The 25,921-nt window shown below is 36.2% G+C and overlaps 1 protein-coding gene across 2 annotated transcripts in view; it reads left to right on the top strand.

Moving 5' to 3' along the window:
- Positions 1-25,921, top strand: part of CATSPERT (catsper channel auxiliary subunit tau) — a 134,678-nt gene that overhangs the window by 62,770 nt on the left and 45,987 nt on the right. For both annotated transcript variants that reach the window (XM_077747631.1, XM_077747632.1), the window contains 3 exons: positions 1,292-1,335; positions 2,437-2,784; positions 23,655-23,712. In XM_077747631.1, coding sequence (XP_077603757.1) covers positions 1,292-1,335; positions 2,437-2,784; positions 23,655-23,712 — 450 coding nt within the window. The remainder of the gene's footprint in view (positions 1-1,291; positions 1,336-2,436; positions 2,785-23,654; positions 23,713-25,921) is intronic.

The following is a 25,921-nucleotide window of genomic DNA, read 5'->3' as shown; positions in this document are numbered from 1 at the left end:
CACATCAGTCAGTTGAGAGTGCTATTATTATTTATTCATATTTTACAGGTGAGAAAGCTGAGGATCAAACAGATTAAGTAACCAGTCACAGGTCACACAGCCATTAACTAATTGGGGTTGAATTTGAACCTTGTCTGTTTGACAACTATTTGGGATGTCTGGGTGGCTCAGTTAGTTAAGTGTTGACTCTTGATTTGGGCTCAGGTCATGATCTCATGGTGTGTGATTCCATCCCTGCATTGGGCTCTACACTGACAGTGTGGAGCTTGCTTGGAATTCCCTTTCTCTCTGCCTCTCCCCTATTCTCTCTCTCTCTCTCTCAAAATAAGTAAATAAAAACTTAAAGTATATCAAGAGCTCAAGCATTTAACCACATTGCTGCTTACATCTTACATATACTTGTGTCATTCCTATAAAGTAAGCCATCATTATCCTATTTTACGTATGAGAAAACCAAGGCTCAGAAAAATGGGCTAAGCTGACCCACAGCTAATAGTGACCATAATAAATTTTGTTTTATACTAGACTTTAATACATTCCTTTGTATCTCAGTATTTTACTCCTTCTCTCTTCCTTTTAGGTTTTCCTTTTCTACTTGCTGCATATAGACTCTTTATACTTCTAGGAAAAAGTAAGCCTCTTTGAATGGTCCTAATTTCTCTGGTTACGTACAACTTTATTCCGTCTCTTTTTCCAGTCCCAACCCTATCACTGACCATATGGGATTTATTTTATTTTCTCTTGACTTGCAGCAAAACATACCACTTACCTGTTTTTATGTCTTACATTGATGGATCTGAAATCTTACAACTTTATGAATATTTTCATTTTAAGTCCTCACTTTTTCATTTACCATTCCCCCATCTTCCCAGAGATTCATCAGCCTGTTTTTACTAAATAGTATTTATGTGTGAATAGCTGCTTTCATTTAAATTGCTCTCTGTTCTTGGGGTGCCTGGGTGACTTAGTCGGTTAAGCGTCCGACTTTCGCTTAGGTCATGATCTCGCGGTTCGTGGCTTCGAGCCTCGCGTCGGGCCCTGTGGTGACTGCCAGCTCAGACCCTGGAGCCTGTTTCAGTCTGTGACTCCCTCTCTCTCTGACCCTCCCCTGCTCACGCTGTCTCTCTCTCTCTCTCTCTCTCCTAGAAATAAATAAAACATTAAAAAAAAATTTAAATTGCTCTCTGTTCTTGGTGAGAAAGATCATAATAGTATTTTATTAGTGTACATGTATATAAATATGTTTATTTTATAACATAATAATAAAATATATCTCTTCACTTATTTACAGATGTTTCCTCTATAAAGGAAGGAGCTGAAACTGCTCCAAGTGAGGTAAGGGAACTTGGAAAAGAACTTCTAATAGTCACTATTTTATAAAGGAATGAAACATTTACAAATAAAAAAAATATTATAGATGGAAATAAAAGCACCCAAGAAGTTATTTAGGTTTTTATGGTTATTTCTGTCATGGCAATATGTGTACAATTACGTTAGTTAGTTAAGTTAAATTACATGCTTAAAAGGGAAATTACAGGATAAAATGGTAATATTTAAAAATACATAACAAGATGGGGACAACAGATGTTGATGAAGAGAAAGGGGGCAACAATTAAGAATAAACGCATAAAGTTAGTTCTGCAAGTTCATCTTAGAAATGAATGCCACAGACCTAACCACATTCATTACTTTCTCTATGGGTTTATAATTTGTATTTAAAATATAAGGAAAAAAATAGAGTTTACATAGTATTATCTGCATTTTAGCTAATTTTACATAGGTATTTATAAAGCAATGGATCGCTATGTAAGCCAACAAAGACTAACAGATTTTTCTATTCTACCTGACAAATAGGATTTAATGTCTTTCATTGTTGGGTCATTGTCTTCCAAATATCAATTGAAGAGTCAACATGTACTCTTTTCCCCAGTCCGAGGAGAGAGAGGGAAAAAAAGACAATATGAAGAATTTTTCATAGAGCTAAATTTGCTTAGCTTAACAGGCTGTCCTTTATTTGTTGATAGTTTTTTTATACAATTTTGCTATTAAAATTTATTTTATTATATAGTTGTGATTTTATGATATTGTTCTTTGTGCTATTTTGCTATTAAAATTTCCTTTACTTAATGTATTGGTTTACCATAATAGCTCTTTTTTGAGATGTTGCTGATTTATAAAATCTAAGTATATGAGAACCACTGATTTATAAAGCAGTATGGTCATTTTAATTGATAATATTCTAAAGTCCATAGTTTCAGGCAAGTAGAGAATTTCTTAACTCTTTTAATAAGGAATGTAACAATTGACAAACATTGATGGTAATTTGTTATAAAGAATAAGAGTATAAATTATTTTAAGTCTAGTAGTGTAAGTTTCAAATATTTTATAGGCAGTAATGACTAATTGGTAGCTTTGCTTTATTAATATATTTTCTAGTTGCAGGATAATGATGATAAGAAAGGCCTTACTCTTCTACCAACTTTGAACCAGTCAGATGAAGATAATTCAGATGCTATTGAGGTTGCTCCTAAAAGTGATGAGTCACCAAAGCAAACAGATGAGTCACCAGAGCAAACAGATGAGCCACCAGAGCAAACAGATGAGCCACCAAAGCAAACTCCATTGCTTTTTATGTCTAGCCTGACAGTAATGACACCGACACCATCTTTAGATGAACACCAGTCAGAAGCTGTGCCAGAGGGAAAAATGAAAAATGTATTGTTTCCACCACATATGAAAGATAGATATCCAAGCCTTTCACAAACAGACTCATCTCCATCAGAGGTAAAGTTGAAAACTAGCTATATATATCCAAGTAAAATAAAGAAGAGGAACTTAGATTCATCTCCAGCAGAAATTAGATCGCAAAGCAACACTCTAAGCTTAGGTAGAAGGAAGAACAGAAGGTTAGTTTCCCCAGATTCAAAATCAAAAGGTAGGTTTCAAAGCCAAGATCCAGAGGAAGACCTTGAACTAAAGGTATCTGCCCTCGTATTAGAAGTTTAAGACTAGGAAAAACAAAATAATTCACTTAAAAAAACCCAAATAAATTGAAAATGCATTTGGAAGTCTCCATGTGGAAGTGTGTCTATTAAACATTCCTACCCTACTTATATCCGTCAAGTGAGGAGGAAAAACTCTTGGGGGAAAAAAGAGTGATTAGAGATACCCATAGTACAAACTAGTTTCATGGGTGGGTATAAAATTCAACTGAATGTGTAACAACAATAACAAAATGTAAATTCAAGGAAAAATTAAACTCTTGGAAAGTGATTTTGGTGGGAGTTTTTAATAAAACTTCTAGAAAGTAACATATATCCTTACTGCAAATAATTTTATAGTTTAAAATGAGAATGCTTTAAATATAAATTCACGGGCACCTGGGTGGCTCAGTCGGTTAAGCGTCCGACTTTAGCTCAGGTCATGATCTCACAGTGTGTGGGTTCGAGCCCCACATTGGGCTCTGTGCTGACTGCTAGCTCTGAGCCTGGAGCTTGCTTCAGATTCTGTGTCTCCCTCTCTCTCTGACCCTACCCTGGTCATGCTGCCTCTCTGTCTGTCTCTCAGAAATAAATAAAACATTAAAGAAAAAATTAAAAAGAAATAAATATAAATTCAAAGGGTTAAAGCTTTTCTCAAAATGACAGTTATTCTACTTAGATCTTTACATCTTATTTGAATCACTCTTATAGGTAGCTCATAAAGTAGTATAAAAATGTGTACTGGTCAGTGGATAAAAATCTGTATTCTAAGTAAGGTTCTGCCTCTAAACACTTTAACAAGCTTGGGCACCTAAAATCTCTAGACCTATTTGCTCATCTGTTGAATGGTAGATCATATCAAGTCATTTCTAAATTATCTTCCAAATTCCAAAAGATAATTTTATTAAATATCTCTAGTTGGGGAATTATTCTTAAATAGCTAGTTATTCTCAAATAACATTCTTGTTTTTACTGAATGTGGAAGTAATACAGTTATAGAAAATTTAGAAAGTAAAAGCATAAAAGACCAAATAGAAGTAGTTATAATCCTCCTGCCACAGTTCTGTTTAACAGTTTTATTTCCTTTTGTCCTGGTTATGTAAAAATATATTTATCATTTATTTTTTAAAAATTTGGATCAAATTATATATATGTGTGTATATAATTTTATTTGTGCCTTTTAAAACTTGACATTATAAGTGTGTTACCTGAGCTTTCCTAAAAATCTGTAAGATGCAGAATATCTTCAAATATATTTAATAATTCTTTTAAACAATTATATATTTTCTATATTGTTGGACATTAAGTTTGGAATTAATATCCTTTTGCTTAAGTATTTGAATCTGTGACCATCACTTCCTATATTCATAGAAATGGCATATTGACAAATTTGCTCTCCAGAAAGACTTTGCCATTTTATATTCTCACCAGTAGTATTAGAATATTAATGGGCACGGACAAGGGGCACTTGTGGGGATGAGCACTGGATGTTACGTGGAAACCAACTTGACAATAAACTATTTGTAAAAAAAATAAAAATAAAAAGAATATTAATGGTCTTTTAAATAATCAGAACTTTTTCATACTTATAAGCCATTTTGCTTGTCCCTGCTATAAGTAGACAGATCATGTCCTTTGTCCATTTTTTTCTGTTGAGTATTTGTTGATACTATGTAGGTTTCACAGTGAGCTCTTTCTCATTGAGGATATTAACCATTGATGTTTCCATGGCACATACTTTTTTATAGTTTCTCATTTGCCTTTTAATTTCTCTATCGACTCTGACTTCCATAATATTGTTTTCATTTGATAAGTGAGTTATTTATTGCTGCATAACAAACCACTCCAAAACTTAGTGGCTTAAAATAATCATTTTATTATCTCTTAAGATTCTGTGGATTGATTGTGCTTAGCTGGGTAGTTGTTTTGCTCCATTTAATGTTGGCTGGGCCCATAATTATCTAGGAGCTCAATTGGGCTGGAACACTCATAAGGTTCACTTATATGTCTTATACTTTGATGGGGACAGCTGTAAATCTGGGCTTAGTTGGAATGCATGGACAGTCTGGTTTAATGTATCTATTCTCCATACTTCCCCTTCTGCCCCCCTCCATGTAACCTTAGGGATTATCCCTTTCCCTTTCCATGCAGCCTCTTCATGTGGTCTTTATAACAGGACAGCTGAATTTCTGAGGTGGCAGCTTGGGACTTCCAATATACAAAAACAGAAGCTTCAGGTCCTCTTAAGACTTAGTTTTGGAACTAGCACAGGAATATTTCTACTAAATGCTGTTAGTTAAAGCAAGTCTTAGGCTCAGTCCTGTTTCAGTATGGAAGGGGACTACATAAGGGCATGAATCTTTGAAAGTGTTGTTCACTGGGGCCATATTTTGAGATTAACCACCATAAATAAGCTATCTCTACCCCCAAAGTAATTCATGTGCCTCCAACATGCAAACAATACTTACTTCCCTTCTAAGATCCTTGGTCTCATGCTATTACTACTGTATCAGGCTTAGGCTAGAAGTATAAAATGTCAACATCTAAATCATATCGAGGTGGATGAAGTTTCTTTTAAATAATGGCTTCTCTCACTCTTAAGACGTGTGAATTAAAGAAACCAATTTTCTGTCTCCTTGTATACATAGTGAATAAAGAACAGGGATATGGATAGTTACTTATATTCCAAAGGAGGAAGAAGGGGAAGGTGAAGCATACAGCAGTTAGTAGGCCATAGTAATTTTGAAGTTCTTGCCTCTGCCATTAGGACTTGGCTTTAACTTCTTTTTCCCTGAGAAAGAGCTTATATTTGTAACTGAGTAGCTTTGCAGCCTATGACATCTCTGAAGAAAGTTGAGAGTTCAAAAAACTCTTTCCATTTAAGTTATCTGTGCTCCTGTCCCAGATGCTATGATTCTTAAAGATTTTGTAGGCTTCCTGTATATCAAATTATTATCTTAGGCAACTGTTACACTCCTGAATATCTTTAAGACATACCACTATTTACCTTTGACTGAGAGCCAAGGTGCTGTAGTATCCTTAAGAAATTTAAAAGCTCTCCTGTACAGGAGAGAGGATCTAAGAGGCCACCCTAAGATACTTGGAATATTTTTGTGTAGATGAATGTGTCTTCGAAACACTACCTTAAGTCTTTTTTAAAAAGATGTTTTTAAATTTATTTTAGTAATCTCTATACCCAATGTGGGGCTAAACCTCAAAACCCCAAGATCAAGAGTTGCATGCTCTTCTGACTGAACTAGCCAGGCACTCCACTACATTAAATCATTTTTAGGTCTTAACAAGAGATCTTTTTTTTTNCTCTTTGGAGAAGTGTCTGTTCAAATCTTCTGCCCATTTCTTCACTGGGTTGTTTGTTTTTCGGGTGTGGAGTTTGGTGAGTTCCTAATAGATTTTGGATATTAACCCTTTATCTGATATGTCATTTGCAACTATCTTTTCCCATTCCATTGGTTGTCTACTAGTTTTATGGATTGTCTCCTTTCCTTGTAGAAGCTTTTAATCTTGATGAGGTCCCAACAGTTCATTTTTGCTCTTGATTCTTTTGCTTTTGGGGATGTGTCAAGTGGAGATGTGTCAAGNTCTGTTTTTGTGCCAATACCATACTGTCTTGATGATGACAGCTTTGTAGTAGAGGCTAAAGTCTGGAATGGTGATACCTCCCGTTTTGGTTTTATTCTCTAATATTTGGCTATTCGGGGTATTTTGTGGTTCCACNGATCCTTTTATATTTATTGAGGGCTACTTTATGTCCCAGTATGTGATCTATCTTGGAGAATGTGCCATGCGCACTTGAAAAGAAAATGAATTCCCTGGCCTCAGGATGTAGATTTCTGAATATATCTTTCAGATCCATCTGGTCCAATGTGTCATTCAAGTCTATTGTTTCTTTAGTGATTTCTGTCTGGTTGATCTATCCATTGCTGTAAGCCGAGTATTAAAGTCTCCTATTATTAGCACATTCTTATCTATAAAATTGTTTCTGTTTGTGATTGTTTTAAATATTTAAGTGCTCCCATATTCGGTGTGTAGACATGTGTAATTGTTATTTCTTCCTGAAGGACAGACCCTGTAATTATTATATAATGCCCTTATTCATCCCTTGTTACTGCCTTGACTTTAAAGTCCAGTTTGTCTGATATAAGTATCCATACTCCAGCTCTCTTTTGACTTCCTGTAGCATGATAGATATTTCTTCNAGCTGCTTTCAAAATTCTCTTTGTCCTTATATTTTGCCAGTTTCACTATGATATGTTGTGCAGGGGATCGATTCAAGTTATGTCTGAGGGGAGTTCTCCATGCCTCTTGAATTTCAACTTCTACTTCCCTCTCCACGTTGTGGAAGTTCTCTGCTAAATTTGTTCCAGGACTCCTTCGGCACCTTTCCCTCTCTCTTCCTCTTCTGGAATTCCTATGATACGGATATTGTTCCGTTTGATTGTATCGCTGAGCTCTCGAACTCTTCTTTCATGTTCCTGGATCAGTTTGTCTCTCTTTTTCTCAGTTTCTTCTTTTTCTATAATAGTGTCTTGTAAATCACTTATTCTCCTTTCTGCCTCTTCAGTCCGTGCATTGGACACCTCCAGTTTATTATGTATCTCATTTATCCCATTTTTTAATTCACCATAACTATTTTTAAGCTCCATATTGTTTGTAGCCATAGTTTCTCTGATGTCCTCCATGCTTTTTTTTTTTTCAAGCCCTGCGATTAACTTTATGATCATTGTTCTAAATTCTTCTTCAGTTATGTTGCTTATAAATGTTTTGAGCAGTTCTCTAGCTGTCATTTCTTCCTGGAGTGTCTTTGGAGGAGAGTTCTTCCGTTTCACCATTTTGGTTAGCTTTCTATCTCTTGTTACTTTTAAAAGCTTGTTGTACACATGGCCCCTGCGAGTTCTGCTGTATTAGAGAGGGCTCTTTTGACTGTTCAGGGCCTGTCTGTTCAGGAAGTGTTCTTTGGATGATGTCTCTTGGTTTTTCTTGTTGAGCATTTGGTAATTTTGTTTCCCTACTGGTAGTGGTATTTGGGACTCTCCACCATGTGTAGTTTGGCTTGTTTCTTGAGGCAGGCCTGGAAAAAGAAAACAGACAACCATGGAGGGAACACAGGTACACAAACACACAGACAAAACCAATAAACATGCAAACCCAGGCTCAGGTAAAAACAGCTACAGCAACAACAAAACAGCTATCTGGAGGAGATGGGCGTGGTTTGGTGTAGGCAGGTCTTTTCTCCACTGTGTCTGCTGGCCTACCTGAGGCCCGTCTTTGGTGGTTATGGGGAGGATGGCGTCGCCCCAGTCCCTTCTCAACCAAGCGTTGCAAATCACTTCTTCAGTCTGATCTCCCTGTGCTGAGCATGTAGCCAAGGTGGGCTGAGTTCTGTGCCCCACACCCCGTCTGTTTCCAGGTCCCAGTCCGCGGGCTTTGTTATACTGCCCTGAACAGTCCTACAGGTTGCTGCTTCCCTGTTGCCTGCGGTTTGAGTGGAGGGTGGGGGAAGTATTGCAGCCTCAGATCCATCAGGGTCAAGCAGATATACAACCCAAGTGCATTCAGGGAACGTAGCAACTTCAGGCCTGTACCGGGCCGCTCTTGCGCACTGCTGCCGCTTTACCATGCATCGGTCCAGCTTCCCTGGGTCGCTGCTGCCGCAGCTTCAGCGGGCGGCTGTCTCTTCACCGGGCACCGGGACCACCTCCCCAGGCGTTGCTGCTGGTTCACCGGGCCGCCACTGCCATGGATGGTGCCGGGTGCATGGCAGTTCAGTTTTTTCTGGCGCCTTCTGGGACCAGGGCACCTAGTGTAAAGTCAGCACCCCAGCCAGAGCTAAAAAAACACTGTCTTTCCAAGCCGAGGTTTTTCTCTTCTCCAGGGACGGTTCTATGTGCAATCTCAGCTTTTCTTTCCTTTCCCCTGGACTTGCAGCAGCTCCCCACCACTCGCAGGTTTATCACTCACCGCAGCTGCATGCAAGCCAGGTTCCCCCCCCCTCCGTATATCTGGATCCCGTCCTGCTTTTATCTTCCCCAGTTAGCACTCACGCACTTATGAGGTGTCCTTCTCAGTGTACTCTTCCTCTTCCTCTTCCCAAACTCCTGTGGCTCAGTGTCCTACGACTTCAGGCCGTCTCTGTTTGAGAGATGGGTGCAGGCGAAATATACGGAGCTCCTTACTTCTCTGCCATCTTGCCACATTTATTTATTTTTGAGAGAGAAAAAAGAGAGAGTGAGGGGAAGAGGGCCAGAAAGAGGAGACAGAGGATCTGAAGCAGGCTCCACGCAGTGAGCACAGACCCCAGCACGGGGCTTGAACTCATGAATCGTGAGATAATGACCCCAGCTTAAATCAAGAGTAGGCCACTTATCTAAGCCACCCAGACACCCCATGGATAAGTGTACGTACTCTTAATTCCTTTCACCTGTTTCACCCACGACCCTCCCCCACTGCATCCCCACAAACCTACTTTCCCTCTGGCAACCACCAGTTTGTTCTTTGTATTTAAGAATCTGGTTTTATGTTTATCTCTTTTTTTTTTTTGCTCATTTGTTTTGTTTCTTAAATGCCACATAAGAATGAAATCATATAGTGTTTGTCTTTCTCTGACTGACTTGCTTCACTTAATATTTATACTCCAAATCTATCCATGTTGTTGCAAATGGCAAGAGTTCGTTGTTTTTTGTGGCTGAGTAATTTTGCATTATAGATATATAGCACTTTTTTTTTTATCATTTAATCTATGATGGACACATGGTGTTGTGCCCGAATCGCGAGTCCCAGAGACCTCCAAGGAGCCGGCACCGATGCAAGTACAAAAGGGTCTTTATTACAGGCTCGAGCATGGGCTCACCAGCCTACCGGTGTCATGGCAGCAAGGTGAAGCGAAGAACAATAGCGAACAGGGTTTTTAAGGAGTAAGGGACGGGGGTGTTACAGTACATGTAGCATCATCACATAAGCACCAATTACAATCACAGCTTTGACCATTCAGTATCTGTTAGGTGTTCATTACTTTTGGTGGGACCCAGTCATGACTTTTGAGACTCCTTTGAAAACGACCAATTATGAGGTGAGTTCAAAGGGCCCACGTGGGGTTCAGGCAAGCGGTGAGAAATTGGCTAGTTTGTATCTGCAGTTTCCAGCCTTGACTCAGACCATAGGAATGTTTCTTTTTTCTTTTTGATTAGCTGAACTGAGGGCGGTCTGAGGATGGCTTTAGCCTTGAACAGTCTGAGGCTTTTCCTGGGACTGGGACTGGGGCTACGTGCAGCCCGAGGTTTCTCTTAATGGACGACTTAATTTTTGGTTCTTCAATGGGTCACTTACATATTTGACTATTGTAAATAATGATGCAATAAACATAAGGGTGCATATATCCTTTATGAATTAGTGTTTTTGTTTTCTTTGGCTAAATACCCAGTAGTAGAATTACTGGATCATATAGTAATCCCATTTCTAATTTTCAGTGGAACCTCCATACTGTTTTCCACAGTGGCTGTTCCACTTGCATTCCCAAGTGCATGAGGGTTTCTTTTTCTCCACATCCTCACCAATACTTGTTATTTCTTGTGTTCTTGATATTAGCCATTCTGACAGCTAGGAAGTGATATCTCATTGAAGTATTGATTTGCATTTCTCTGATAATTAGTGATGTTGAGCATCTTTTCATGCGTCTGATGTCTATCTGTGTGTCTTCTTTGGAGAAATATCTGTTCATGTCTTCTCATTTAAAAAAATTTTTTTTAATGTTTGTTTGCTTTGAGAGAGACAGACCGTGCCAGTGGGGAAGGGACAGAGTATAATAGGGAGACACAGAATCTGAAATAGGCTCCAGGCTCTGAAGTGTCAGCACAGAGCCCTACATAGGGCATGAACCCACAAGTGGTGAGATCATGACCTCAACTGAAGTCGGACGCTCAACTGACTGAGCCACTCAGGTGCCCTATGTCTTCTCATTTTTAATTGTATTATTTTGGAGTGATTTTGGTGTTTAGAAGTTCTTTATTTTACATATTAACTCCTTATTGGACATATCATTTGCAATAGCTTCTCCCATTCAGTAAGTTGTCTTTTGTCATATTGATGGGTTTTTTTGCTGTGCAAATGCTTGTTTTTATTTTGGTGTAGTCCCAATAGCTTAATTTTACATTTTGTGTGTGTGTGTGTGTGTGTGTGTGTTTTGTTTTGTGTTTTTTTGTTTGTTTGTTTTCTTTGCCAGAGGAAGCATATATAAAAAAATGTTCCTACAGCTGATGTCAAAGAGATTACAGTTAGTGTTTTCCTCTAGAAATTTCATGGCTTCAGGTCTCACATTTACATCCATAATCCATTTTGAATTTATTTTTGTGTATGGTATAAGAAAGTGGTCCAGTTTCATTCTTTTGCATATAGTTGTCCAATTTTAAAACTCCATTTGTTGAAAAGACCATCTATTTCCCATTGTATCTTCTTGTCATAGATTAATTGACCATAATAGCATGGGTTTATTTCTGGCCTCTCTCTGTACCCATTTTTGTGCCAGAACCATACTGTTATGATTACTACAGTTTTATAGTATATCTTGAAACCTGAGATTGTGATATCTTCACTTTTATTCTTTTTCAAGATTGCTTTGGCTATTCTGGGACTTTTTTGGTTCCCTATACATTTTAGGATTATTTGTTGTTGCTCTTTGAAAAATGCTGCTGATATTTTGATAGGAATTGCATTAAACCTGTGGATTGCTTTTGATAGTATGGACATTTTAACATATTGGTTGTCCCAAACCATAAGCACGGAATATCTTTCCGTTTGTCTGTGTCATCTTCAGTTTCTTTCATGTTTTATAGTTTTAAGAGTACAGATGTTTCACCTCCTTGGTTAAGTTTATTCTTAGGTATTTTGGTCTTTTTGGTGCAATTGTAAATGGAATTGTTTTCTTAATTTTTCTTTCTACTCCATTATTAGGGTATAGAAATGTAATTGATGTCTGTATATTTTTATTCCTGCAACTTTACTGAATTCATTTATCAGTTCTACTAGTTTTTGGTGGAGTCTTTAGGGTTGTCTCTATATAGTATCATGGTATCTGAATATAGTATTACTTCTTCCCTACCAATTTGGAGACCCTTTCTTTTTTGTTCTGTTCTTTTTCTTTCTTTCTTTCTTCCTTTCTTTCTTCCTTTCTTTCTTTCATTTTTATTTTTTTTACTAATTGCTGTGATTAGGACTTGCAGTACTATGTTGAATAAAAGTGGTGAGAGTGGACATCCTTGTTTTGTTCCCAATCTTAGAGGAAAAGCTCTCAGTATTTCACCATTTAGTATGATGATAGCTGTGGGGTTTTCATATATGGTCTTTACTATTTTGAGGTATATTCCTCTAAACATACTGTGTTTCAGGTTTTTGTCATGAATGGATGTTGTACTTTGTCAAATACTTTTTCTTCACTTATTGAAATGATCATAAGGCTTGTATCCTTTCTCTTGTTAATGTGATATATCTCAATGATTGATTTGCAATATTGAACTACCCTTACATCCCAGGAATAAATCTAGCTTGATTGTGGTGGATGATTTTTTTTAATGCATTGTTGGATTCAGTTTGCTAATATTTCACTGAGGTTTTTTGCATCTAGGTTTATCAGAAAAATTGGCCTGTAGTTCTTTTGTTTGTTTGTTTGTTGGTAATGTTTTTATCTGATTTTGGAATCAGGATAATGCTGGCCTTACAGAATGAATTTGGGAGCTTTCATTGATCTTATAGCTTGAGAAGAATAGGTATTAACTCTTTTTTAATTGTTTGGTACAGTTCACCTGTGAAGTTTTCTGGCCCTGAAATTATTTGTTGAGAGTTTTGTTTTGATTGATTACCAATTCAATTTCATTACTAGTAATCATCTATTTAAATTTTCTGTTTTTTTCTTACTCAGTTTTGGTAGGGTATATGGTTCTAGGACTTCAACCATTTCTTCTAGGGTTTCCAAATTATTGGCATATAATTTTTCATAATATTTTCTTATACCCTTTTTATTTCTGTGGTGTCAGTTATTATTTCTCCTCATTCATTCTGATTTTATTTGAGTCCCCTCCTTCCATCACTCCCTCTCCCCACCTCTTTTGATAAGTCTGGCCAAAGGTTTATCAATTCTGTCAATCTTCCCAAAGAACCAATTCCTGGTTTCATTGATAGTTTCTATTGTTTCATTAGTTTTTATTTAATTTATTTCTCCTCTAATATATATTATTTCCTTCCTTCTATTGGCTTTGGGTTTGTTTGTTTGTTCTTTTTCTAATTCCTTTAGGTGTAAAGTTTGGTTTATTTTGGATTTTTCTTGTCTCTTGAGGTAGGCCTGTATTGCTATAATCCCTTAGAACAGTGTTTTCTTTATCTCAAAGAGTTTTTGACTGTAGTGTTTTCATTTTTATTTGTCTCCATGTAAATTTTGATATTCTCTTTGAATTCTTTGTTGACCCATTCATTGTTTAGTAGCATGTTTTTTGTTTTTTCCAGATTTTTTCTTATGATTGATTTCTAGTTTTATAGTGTCATGTCAAAAATTCAGTCTTTTTGAATTTGCTGAGACTTGTTTTTTGGTCTAATGTGATTTATTCTGGAGAATCTTCTGTTTGCACTTGAAGAGAATGTGTATTTCACTCTTTTTGTATAGGATGCTCTGAATTATCTGTTAGATGCATCTGGTCCAATGTGCCATTCAAAGCCACTATTTCCTTGCGGATTTTCTGTCTGGATGATATATCTATGTCTTGATGTAAGTTGCTGTAAGTCCCCTACTGTTGTATTATCATTAATTTTTTCTTGGTGTTTGTTAATACTTGCTTTATGTACTTGGGTGCTCTTGTTGATTTTCTGTCTGGATGATCTGTGCTGTGATGTAAATTGGTGTTAAAGCCCCTTTCTATTACTATCAATTTGTTTCCTTTGTGTCTGTTAATAGTTGCTTTATGTACTTCAGTGCTCTCATGTTGGGTGCATAAATATTTACAATTGTTAAATCTTGTTGGATTGTTCCCTTTATGGTTATGTAGTGTCCTTCTTTGTCTCTGTTTTTGTTTCAAAAGTCTTTGTTTTAAAGCAGATATAGTCTGATATAATTATTGCTACCCCAGGTTTCTTTTCACTTCCATTGTATGGTAAATGTTTTTCTATCCCTTCACTTTTTGTCTGGATATGTCTTTAAATCAGCTTTGCTGCTTTATCCATTCAGTTACCCTATGTCTTTTGATTGGGGCTTTTAGTCCATTCACAAAGTAATTATTGACAGGTATCCACCTATTGCCATTTTGTTACTTGTTTTATGGTTGTTTTTATAGTTCTTTTCTGTTTCTTTTTTCTCTAGCTCTCTTCCCTTAGGGTTTGATGGCTTTCTTTATTGATAAGCTTGGATTCATCTTTGTTTTTTGCATATCTCTTACAGGTTTTTTATTTGTTGTTACCTTTAGGTTTATATATAATATCTTATGCATATACCGTTCTATATTAAGTTGATGGTCACAAGTTTGAACTCATTCTAAAAGCACTAAATTTTTACTCCTCTCTCCCACATTTTATATATGTGATATCACACTTTACATCTTTTTATTTTGTGAATCCCTGGACTGATTTTTTATAGATATTAATGATTTTAATGTGTTTGTGCTTTAACCCCTGCAGTAGTTTTATAAACAAAAATCTATGGTTTTTTTTTTATTATGTTTGTATTTACCTAGGAAATGCCTTCCTTTCCTAATTTTCTTACTCCTGATTACTTTTTTTTCTTTCCACTCAAGGAATTTCCTTAATGTTTCTTTTAAGGCCTGTTTAGTTGTGATTAATTCCTTTAACTTTTGTTTGGGAAATCCTTTATCCCTCCCTCTTTTCTGAATGACAACTTTGCTGGACAGAATCTTTTTGGTTGCAGGGTTTTTTTCCTGTCAGCACCTTGAGTATATCATTTTACTTCCTCTGGCCTGTAAAGTTTGTGTGAATAATCAGCTAATAGCCTTTTGGTGTTCCCTTGTGTGTAATTGTTTTCTCTTGGTCTCTTGGTGCTTTTAAAATTCTCTCTTTATAACTACTTTTTGGCATTTTAATTATTATGTATCTTGGTGTGGACCTCATTGAGTTGATTTTTGTGGGGGGTTGCCATGCCTCCTGGATCTGGATGTTTCCTTCCCCAGATTTTGCAAGTTTTCAGCTTTTATTTCTACAAATGAATTTTCCCCACCTTTTTCTCTCTCTTCTTCTGGGATCCCTATAATGTGAATGTTATTATGTTTAAATGTCATTGAATTCCCTCAACCTATTATTTTTTTTATTACTCTTTTTTTTCTGTTCCATTTGATGTTTCCTATTACCATTTCTCCCAGCTCACTAATCTGTACTTTTGCTTCCCCTATGGTTTGTTCCCTCTTATGTATTTTTAATTCTACTTACTGAATTCTTAATTCTGGAATGGTTCTTTTTTCCTGTTTTCTGTCTCTTTGTTGAAAGTCTGAGATCTTCTACTGTTTTCTCAAATCCAGTAAGTATCTTTATGATCCTTACTCTGAATTCTCTCTCTGGTATATTGTCTATAGCCATTTCTTTGAGCTCTTTTGCTGTGATTTTGTTCTTTTCTTTCATTTGGGACATATTCCTCTGTCTCCTCATTTTGTCTGACTCTCTGTGTTTCCATGTATTAGGCAAGTCAGCTATGTCTCCTTATCTTGAAAATAATGACCTTATGAAGAAGAGGTACTGTAGTGTACTTTAGTGCAATGTCCCCTATTCACCAGAACCAAGTGCTTCAGGGTGTCTCCTCTCTGTTGGATGTGCCCTACTCTTGTGATTGAACCCTGTTTGCCTTCAGTCCATTCAGCTGCAGTGGACTACTATGCCTATTGTGGGCAGGGTTTGGAACCAGTGCTGTTAAAGGACCACTCTGGAGCTGTCTTAGACTTGTAGTTAAGTCAGACTGGATGAGTGCCCTCAGACCATTGGCCAGGACTGCAGTCACACCAAACTGCAGAGTACTTTCCTTGAGTTGTCCCCTTAGAGGCTTTCGTTGTTGGGTGGGTCCTGCAATTAGACCAGGTGTCTAGCTCCAGTCCATCTGTTTGGGTTTCTGTCAAACTAATGTGTGTGGTTACCTTCCCCTCTTCCCAAGGTAGGACTTAATTTGGAGTAGTGCTGGTCACTGTTAGGGCTGTTTGCAGAGTATGTCAGACACCGCGTTAGAGGAACTCCTGCTGAGTGGGGCAGGTTGGATGGGGCATTCCACAGAAGAATGTGGGAGGTGGGAAGGTAGGGTGTTAGCAAATTAGGTATAGAGTGTTTGAGCTGATTCCTTGAAGTATCCACATATCTATGCTGGCCAGAAGAATGGGGGTGGAGAGAAATATTTCCCACCAGTTCTTTTGTTCTTGGAGAGGTCTCCTAACAATCTCTGTGTACCCAACAGGGTATGTTCTGAGATTAATAAATAATCTCCTTCCCATATACCCCAGGCTCTTTTCAAATTACTGCTTCAGTGCAGTTCCTCAGTGGGGCTGTTTTTTATACTGGTTCTTTAAGGTGGGGACTCAGTTTCCTGTGACCCTCTGGCTCTCCCAAGGCAGAGCCCACTGATTTTTAAAGTTCCCCAAGTTAAGAATGCTGACTTTAAAATTTTTTGAAGGTAAGCCTTTCTGGTTTTCAAAAGCCAGATGTCATGAGGACTCCTCTTCCAAGTGCCAGTCTGCCTTGCCTGGGGTCCCTGGTAAGGGGTCTGTTCCTCTCTCATCTCCATGTTTGTCCTCCCCGTTTTTGTGGGTAGTCTCACTGGGTGTTTGGATCCCACCCATATCTGCCCCTTCTACCCTTTTCCGTGCAGTCTCCTCTCTACATTTAGCTGTATGGGATATGTTCTACTAGTCTTGGGTCATTTTCTGGATTAGTTGCACTAATCTGGATGTTATTTAGATTTGTCTATGGGATTAGGTGACCTTAGGATCCTATTCCTCTGCCATCTTCCCATGCTCCTCTTTGTACTTTTTTTTTTTTAAATGGGAGCATTTTTCCCCCGTTATTCTATCTCTGTTCCAGTAATGTATGATTAGAAGAAGTTAATAATTTGCTTGTGGCTCATAAGAATAGTTCAGGGGGAGTTGCATCTAGACTTATATTTTAAGTCTGATGCTGTGATTTAATGAAGCTTTAGGATAGCGCAAATAGTAGTAAACATATTTAATATTTGAGAAAGATATGAATATTTATGGCTAAGAAGGTGGACTGTGGTAGAATGAATGATTGACCTCAACACATTACCCTTCCGTGTATTCGTGCCCTTTTCCAATTAACTTTTTCAGTTTTTTTGCTACTAGAGGTGAAGTGTACTTCTCTGCCCCTTGACTTTGAGCTTGTTCAAGTCATGTCTCCTTATAGAGACAGCCAGCATCCAATGATAGATCAATTTAGAGGTAAAACACTCAAGCCTCTTGCCCCAAGTTGGAAAAACTCTTAAGAGCCATCTCAACTCCTGAACTCCTGCAGGATCTGCTGAGCATAATTAGGACTGTATTGCAGCTCAACTTCTCTTTTTTCCAATCTTGTTTCTTTACCCTCCCTTCCTCAGATGTTGATTTCAATAGTACCCTCTAATGCAGATCTTTCACATACACTTCCATCACAGGGTTTTCCTCCCTGAGAAACTGAACTGTAAAAGCAACAGTAAAGGACAAAGGAATAGTAAATACTGAGAAAACACTAAACCTAGAATTCTGTACTCATCTAAATGACCATTCAAAAAAAAATCAGGAATACATGATAAAATTGAAGGAAAAAACGTAATTAAAAATGTATATATTCTTCTAAACAGCACTCTCCACAATAGCTAAAACATGGAAAGAGCCTAAGTGTCCATCAACAGATGAATGGATCAAGAAGATGTGGTTTATCTATACGATGGAATACTACATGGCAATGAGAAACAATGAAATCTGGCCATGTGTAGCAACATGGATGGACCTTGAGGGTGTTATGCTGAGCGAAATAAGTCAGGCAGAGAAGGACAAATATCATATGTTTGCACGTATAGGAGGATTAGGAGGAACTTGACGGAGGAACAAGGGGGAGAAGAAGGGCGGAAATGGTGGGGGAAAGGGAGAGAGGCAAACCATGAGAGACTCTTGAATGCTGACAAAAACTGAGGACTGATGGATGTGGGGGGAGGGGGGATGGGCATGGAGGAGGACACTTGTGGGGATGAGCACTGAGTGTTATGTGGAAACTAATTTGACAATAAACTATTTGTAAAAAAAAAAAAAAAAGGAAAAAAAAAGGGAAAAAAATGTATATATTCTTCTAAAACTAGTAGAAAGGGACAAAATTTAAAAACTCATCCAGTTCCTTAGAATACAGGAAAGGAGTACAAAAGGATTCCAGGGAGGAAAAAGCATTTAAAAAGAGAGAACAAAATTAATGGTAGAAAGAAATTCAAACATGTGAGTTATCACAATAAATTTATAAGCAGAATTTAAAAGAGATGCCACCTTTTAGTTAAAATGCTTTCAGACTGCACTGAAAGTAACAGGCACATCTAAAACTTAAGGGTACAGATAGGGTTAAAGTAAAAAGGAGAACACTGAATAAATGCTAACCAAAGGAAAGCTGATATATCACTATTGATAAAAAATTTAATATTCATTTTTAAAATAAAAATAATTATTTGGAGAATAGAGGGTTCCTACATAATCATTTATTGATTTATTTATTTTTATTTTTTCTTAAGTTTATTTATTCTTGAGAGAGAGACAGAGCACAGGCAGGGAAGGGGCAGAGAGAGAGGGAGACACAGAATTCAAAGCAGGCTCCAGGCTCCGAAGCCATCAGCACAGAGCCTGATGCAAGGCTCAAACCCACAAACCATGGGATCATGACCTGAGCCAAAGTCAGATGCATAACCAACTGAGCCATCCAGGCGCCCCCTACACAATTATTTAAAGCAAGAAAACTTCATTTACAGCAAGAAAATTTGTTATAATTTCAAAATATACACAGCTAAAACTAACAATTTCAAATAGAAATGGACAAATCCACAAATGTAGTAAAATAATTTAATCTAGTTCTTTTTAAGTTTAGTATTTGTGCTAATTAATGGAGCTAAGAGGCAAAAAATGTTAGCAAGGATGTAAAAATTTGAACATAATTAACAATTTGATATGTTGGAAATAAAATGAAGACTGCTTCCAAAAATCATAGAAAATATAATTAGAAATTTTACATTGATATAATCCTACTTGTCTATTTTTGTTTTTGTAGCCTGTGCTTTTGGTTTCATATCCAAGAAAATATTGTAGAAATCAATGTCAGGAATATTTGTTAATATGTTTTCTTCTAGGAGTTTTATGGTTCCAGATCTTAAGTTTTAGTGTTAAATCTATTTTGAGGGGTGTGTGTGTGTGTGTGTGTGTGTGTGTGTGTGTACAGTGTGAAACAAAGGTCCAATTTCATTCTTTTTCATGTGAATACCCAGTTTTCACAACACAGTTAATTGAAGAGATTATCCTGTCCCCATGTGTATCCTTAGCATCCTTTTCATATTTATATCTGTGTAGACTTATTTCTGGGTTCTCTATTCTGTTCTCTTGGCCTGTGTCTGTTTTTATTTCAGTACCATACTGTTTTGATTACTGTAGCTAACAACCAAAAAAATGAAAAAGTAAACTATGGAATATGAGAATATATTTACAAACCATTTACCTGATAAGGGGTTAATATCTAAAATATATAAGAAACTCCTATGACTCTGTTGCACAGAAACCCAAATTACCTGATTTTTAAAATGGGCAGAGGAACTGATAAGACATTTCTAGAAAGAAGACATACAAATGACCAACCAGTACATGAAAAGTTGTTTAATGTCACTAATCATCAGGGAACTACAAATCAAAACCACTATGAGATATCACACCTGTTATGATGGAATCTGTCAAAAACCAACCAAAGAAAAGATAATAAATATTGGGGAGAATGTGGAGAAAAAGGAACTCATACATGATTAGTGAAAATGTAAACTTGTATAGTCACACTGGAAAAAAGTATGGAGGTTCCTCAAAAAACTAAAAATAGAACAAACATATTATCCAGGAATCGTACTTCTGGGCATATCCAAAGAATTGAAACCAGAAGAAATATCTGCATTCCCATGTTAGTGCAGCATTATTTACAATAGCGAAGACATGGAGGCAACTTAAATGTCCATTGAAGTACAAATGAATAAAGGAAATCTGGTATATACATACAATGAAATATTAACCATGAGAAAGAAGAAAATTCTTTTTCCAACAATATGGATGAACCTGGAATATATTATGCTAAGTGAAGTAAACCAGACAGAGCAAATACTATATTATACCACTCATATGCTGAATCTAAAATAGTCAAACTCATAGAAATAGAGAGTGAAATAGTGGTTGCCAGGGTTTGGAGAAGGAACACAGGTATCAGTCAAAGGGTACATAGTTTAGGTTATGCAAGATAAATAAGTCCTGGAGATCTTCTGTACAACATAGTGTCAATAGTTAAAAATTCTGTATTGTACACACAAAAATTTGCTAAGACAGTAGATCTTAAGTGTTCTTGTCAGAAAATAAATTACAAGTATGGGATACGGGCTGGCTTAGAAGAGCATGTAACTCTTGATCTTGGGGTTGTGAGTTCAAGCCCCACATTGTGTGTCAAGATTACTAAAAAAGAAAAGAAATGAGAATATAAATTGGTGCATCTATTATGGAAAACAGCATGGAGTTTCCTCAAAAAAATTTAAAATAGCACTACCATATGATCCAGCAATTCTACTTCTGGTATTTATATAAAGAAAACAAAATCACTGTCGAAGATATGTGCACACCCATGTGCATTGCAGCATTATTTACATGCTAGCCAAGACATGAAACAAACTAGTTGTCCACTGGCAGATGAACAGATGAAGAAAATGTGGTGTTTATATATAATGGAATATTATTCAGCCATAGAATGGAAAGAAATTTTGCCATTTGCAAAAATATGGACAGATCTTGAGGGTGTTATCCTAAGTGAAATAAGTCAGAGAAAGACAAATACTTTATGATCTCACTTATATATGGAATCTACAAGCAAACAAACCAAACTCACAGAAAACAAATTGGTACTTGAAAGAGGTGGAAGGTAGGTGGTGGGCAAAATTGGTAAATGTGGTCAGGACATAAAAACTTGCAGTTATAAGGTAAATAAGTTCTGGGGATGTAATGTACAGCATGGTAACTATAGTTAATAACACTGTATTGTATATTTTAAAGTTGCTAAGAGAATAAATTTTAAAAATTGTCATCACAAAAATTGTATCTGTGTGGTGATGTATATTAACTTATTGTAATCATTCTGATATATATATGATCTGTATAAATATACAATATATCTAAATATAAATACATATATAATGTACACCTAAAACTAATACAGTGCTAGATGTCAGTTATATTTCAGTAAAATAGTATTTTTAAAAGTATGTAGGAAATAAAAAGTTACAAACCATAAGTACAATAATACTGGCTTTTATATTTACCTTTTTAATTACCTTTTCCAGAGTTATTTGTTAATATGGATTTGAACTACTGTCTAGTGTCCTGTCCTTTCAACCTGAAAGATTCCTTGAGCATTTCTTTTAAAGCAGAAATATTAGTGACCAACTCCCCCAGCTTTTGTTGATCCAGGAATGCCTTAATTCTCATTAATTTTTAAATTTTTTAATGTTTATCTAATTTTTGAAAGAGAGCATGAGCAGGGGAGGGGCAGAGAGAGAGGGAGACATAGAATTGGAAGTAGGCCTCAGGCTCTGAGCTGTCAGCACAGAGCCCAGTGCGAGGCTTGAACTTATGAGCCATGAGATCATGACCTGAGCTGAAATCACGCGCTTAACCAATTGAGCCACCTGGCATCCCCTTGTTCAGTTTTTTAAAGGATGTTTTTGCTAATTACTGCATTATAGTTGACAGCATTTTTCCCCCACTGTCTGTTGATGTACATAGTTTCTGATGAGAAACCGACTGCTAGTCTTATTGAAGAACTTTTGTATATGGTGAGTCTTTCTTGCTATATTTAAGTTCTTGCTATGTCTTTTTCTTTTGGCAGTTTGATTTCTAATATGTTTTGGTGTGTATCACTTTTGAGTTTATCCTTCTTGGAGCTTGTTAAGCATTTGGATGTGTAGATTCATCATACTTGGGAAATTTTTGGCCATTATTTTTTCAAATATTCTTTCCAGTCCTTTCCTGCTTTGGTGATTCCCATAATGTGTATGTGGGTACACTTGAAGATGGCAAAATTCTTTTTGATTCAGAATTTTTCTTTGGTTCCTTTTTATAATTTCTGTCTATTTATTTATATTCTCATTTTTTATACAACATTTTCTTAGTTTTCTTTATTTCTTTGTCCATGGTTCCTTTTAGCTCTTTATGCACATTTAAGAAAGTTGTTTGAAAATATTTTTCTAGTAAGTCCAATTTCTGTTTTTCTTTCAGGGGTTATTCCTATCAATTTATTTTTATGAATGGCCATATTTCCAGTTTCTTTGTATGTCTTATAATGTTTTGCTAGAAACTGGGAATTTTAAATATTATAATGCAACTCTAAGAATTAAATTCNCAGCGAGACTGTATTCCTTGTCATTTGTGGTCAGTCATTAAAGCTTTTGTTCCATATTCTCAGTGGCCAGCTAAAGACCTCACAGATTTTCTTTTCTTTTTTAAAATTTAATGTTTTATTTATTTCTGAGAGAGAGAGAGAGAGAGAGAGAGAGAGAGAGCATGAACAGGGGAGGGTCAGAGAGTGAGGGAGACACAGAATCTGAAACAGGCTCCAGGCTCTGAGCTAGCTGTCAGCACAGAGCCCGACGCAGGGCTAGAGCACACAAACTGCGAGACTGTGACCTGAGCTGAAGTCAGACACAACCGACTGAGCCACCCAGGCGCCCCGACAAATATTCTTAAACACAAAAATGTAGTTGTCCTTTTCTTTATTGACTAGTCCCCTGGGTACTATAAGTTTTGTATTAGATTCTGGAGTTTGAAATAGTTGATCTTGTAAGTGGTGAATCACTAAATTCTACTCCTGAAACCATTATTACACTATATATTAACTAACTTGGATTTAAATAAAATTTAAAAATACTTTTCTGTGAAAGGAGATAAAAAGAAATAGTTGATCTCCATCTTTGACAGTTTACATTTGTTTCAATGGAAAGAACAGTTCTCTAAACACTCTACTCCACCATTTTCCTAATGTCACTTCTCTCTTTTGTTTTGCTATATGCTTTCTCTAGTATTAATCTTATATTTATTTTATCCGTTTAAGTTACTATTTTGTTTCCTGTAGCTTGGATAGAACAAGAAGAGTGCCACTTTTTTAAGCGATTGCCATTTCCTACCTCTACAACTTACTAATACAATGTTTAAGCTATGCAAGTTATACTGATCACATTGTAAATGAATTATTTTCCTTAATATGATTAAGCCAAGTGGTAACATTGGATCTCATTTCATTACTTATAGCCATGAATATGCTATTTAAAATTCATATTGATATTTAATCAATTTATGTGTTCACTTCTGCAGCACATATACTAAAATTGGAATGATATTTAATCAATTTTTCTATTCACTTTCTCTGTTTTTATTTCAGAGTCACCATCATCCCATTAGTGCAACGAATGGAACTTTAAATCTTCCTGATACTGAGGGTAAGTTATTTGTATATGTACTGTTTTAATTTTCAAATATTCAGTGAAACTCAGAATAAGAACTCACCTAAAATAATTTTGATCAAGACTTTCCTTAAAAATATAAATTACACTATGATGTTTTGTAACTATTGGTACAAAAAAATCTATGGAATTATTATACTAATGGGAAATTAAGTAAAGCAAATTAAAATCCTTTATAATACTTAAAATTTTTTTTAATGCTTTATTTCTGAGAGAGAGTGTGACCAAAGGAGGGTCAGAGAGAGAGGGAGATACAGAATCTGAAACAGGCTCCAGGCTCTGAGCTAGCTGTCAGCACAGAGCCCGACACAGGGCTCAAACCCATGAACCGTGAGGTCATGACCTGAGCCAAAGTTGGATATTTAACCAACTGAGCCACCCAGGTGCCCCTATAATACTTTAATGATTATATTATTGCCAAATTATCTTTATGTTTAGGTTCACAAACATTTTATCTAACCTATAAATCTACCTAGTGAAGAGATTTTTCTGATCCAAAAAGATGTCCAGTGGTATCATTATGAAGACATATTTGACATATCGGTAAACCCAAGGGAGATAATAAAAATATTTAACAACCAGTACATGCATAAGCATGGAACAAGGAAATTAGACAATACCATTGGGTCAGAGTTCTGGGGAGCCCTACTATACTGTATTGGGATGAAGGGAAATGGAAATTTCTAGGGGAATCAGGTAACCTCAGCAATGAATATAAGGTAGTCATTTGAACATCTTGAGGCAGCAACTTTTTATAAATTAATACAGAAATGTTTTAGTATTTAACAATTATAACAGTTATAATTGTGTAGCAGTTGAATATCCATCCAGAGGAGATTGCAGTAATCTAATTAAAATGAAGAGAAAATAAAAAGATAACCAGAACACTTGACAGGAATGATGAGTAAGCAAGCACACTTCTTTGTAACATGGAGAAAGATCTCCAACACCCAGCTTATGGGCTATCAGATGAAAGTGTACTTGAGAAGTATGTTTTTAGAACAAAGCCCCCAAAAGAGAAAGTTTGCTTATTTGGATAGTTGAATATAGTGAAATAAAGATTATTAGAAATTAATGTCTTAGGCATATGTGTGTGTGTGTGTGTGTGTGTGTGTGTGTATGTATGTATGTGTGTGTATATACACACACACATTTTATATACGTATATATATAGATGTAATTATACACTTGTTCTGTACATTAATAGTGATTCTAAACACAAATATGGGGGTACAAGAAACTATTTTGTGATACAGGATATCAGTTTTAGGAACTGATACTTTAAATGTCAGGAAAGTTTGGGGCGTCTGGGTGGCTCAGTTGGTTGAGCATCCGACTTCGGCTTGGGTCATGATCTCACCATTAATGAGTTCGAGCTCTGCAACAGGTTTTGTGCTGACATCTCAGAGTTTGGAGCCTGTTTCAGATTCTGTGTGTGTGTCTCTCTCTGCCCCTCCCCAACTCACGCTCTGCCTCTCTCTCTCTGTCTCTCTCTCAAAAAGAAACATTGAAAAACTTTTTTTTTAATATCAGAAAATTTTTTATCAAGTAATAGAAAATATTTATAAGGGTATAAACTGTATCTCACCCCTGCCTTGTTACTAACTCTGTGACCTTAGGTAATCATTTTTCTTGGAAAAGCCTTAATTTTCCCATTTTCAAAATGGAAGTGTAGAACTAGATACTAAGAATCAATGTTTCAAAACTTTGCTTGTCATTGCTGATACTGCCTTATTCAATCTTCTTAGCTTTGTAAATACTTCCCATGTATTTATTTGATCTTCATACAACACTGTATAGTTCACACTACTATCCTAGTTTTACAGATGAGGCAACTGAGTAACTTGAAAATTATGTAAAAGATGTATGTTAAACAAGCCAGTGATCCAGTCACCTCTGAATGATGAAGTACTTTTTAAGCAGCATCAAATCAAATATGGGACTGGAAAGAACATCTATAGCATACCATTTTAAAAATAAGTAAATGCTTAAAAAACAGGGCTTATTTCCTTTTTGCTCACTTCTATCTTGCTTTTGGGCTTTCATTTTTACAATGAGAGAAAGGATTTTAAAATGGCTGGGTCTTCTATTTCTAAATCTGTATTTAACTTATATCTGAATAGAGCTTTAGAAAACTATTTAAGATTCCTAACTATATATTTTAAATGGCTTTGTTATACTTTAA

The sequence above is a fragment of the Crocuta crocuta genome, unplaced genomic scaffold, assembly GCF_008692635.1.
Source record: "Crocuta crocuta isolate KB4526 unplaced genomic scaffold, BGI_CrCroc_1.0 scaffold159, whole genome shotgun sequence".
NCBI lineage: Eukaryota > Metazoa > Chordata > Mammalia > Carnivora > Hyaenidae > Crocuta > Crocuta crocuta.
This window is presented reverse-complemented; position numbering and strand designations above follow the sequence as displayed.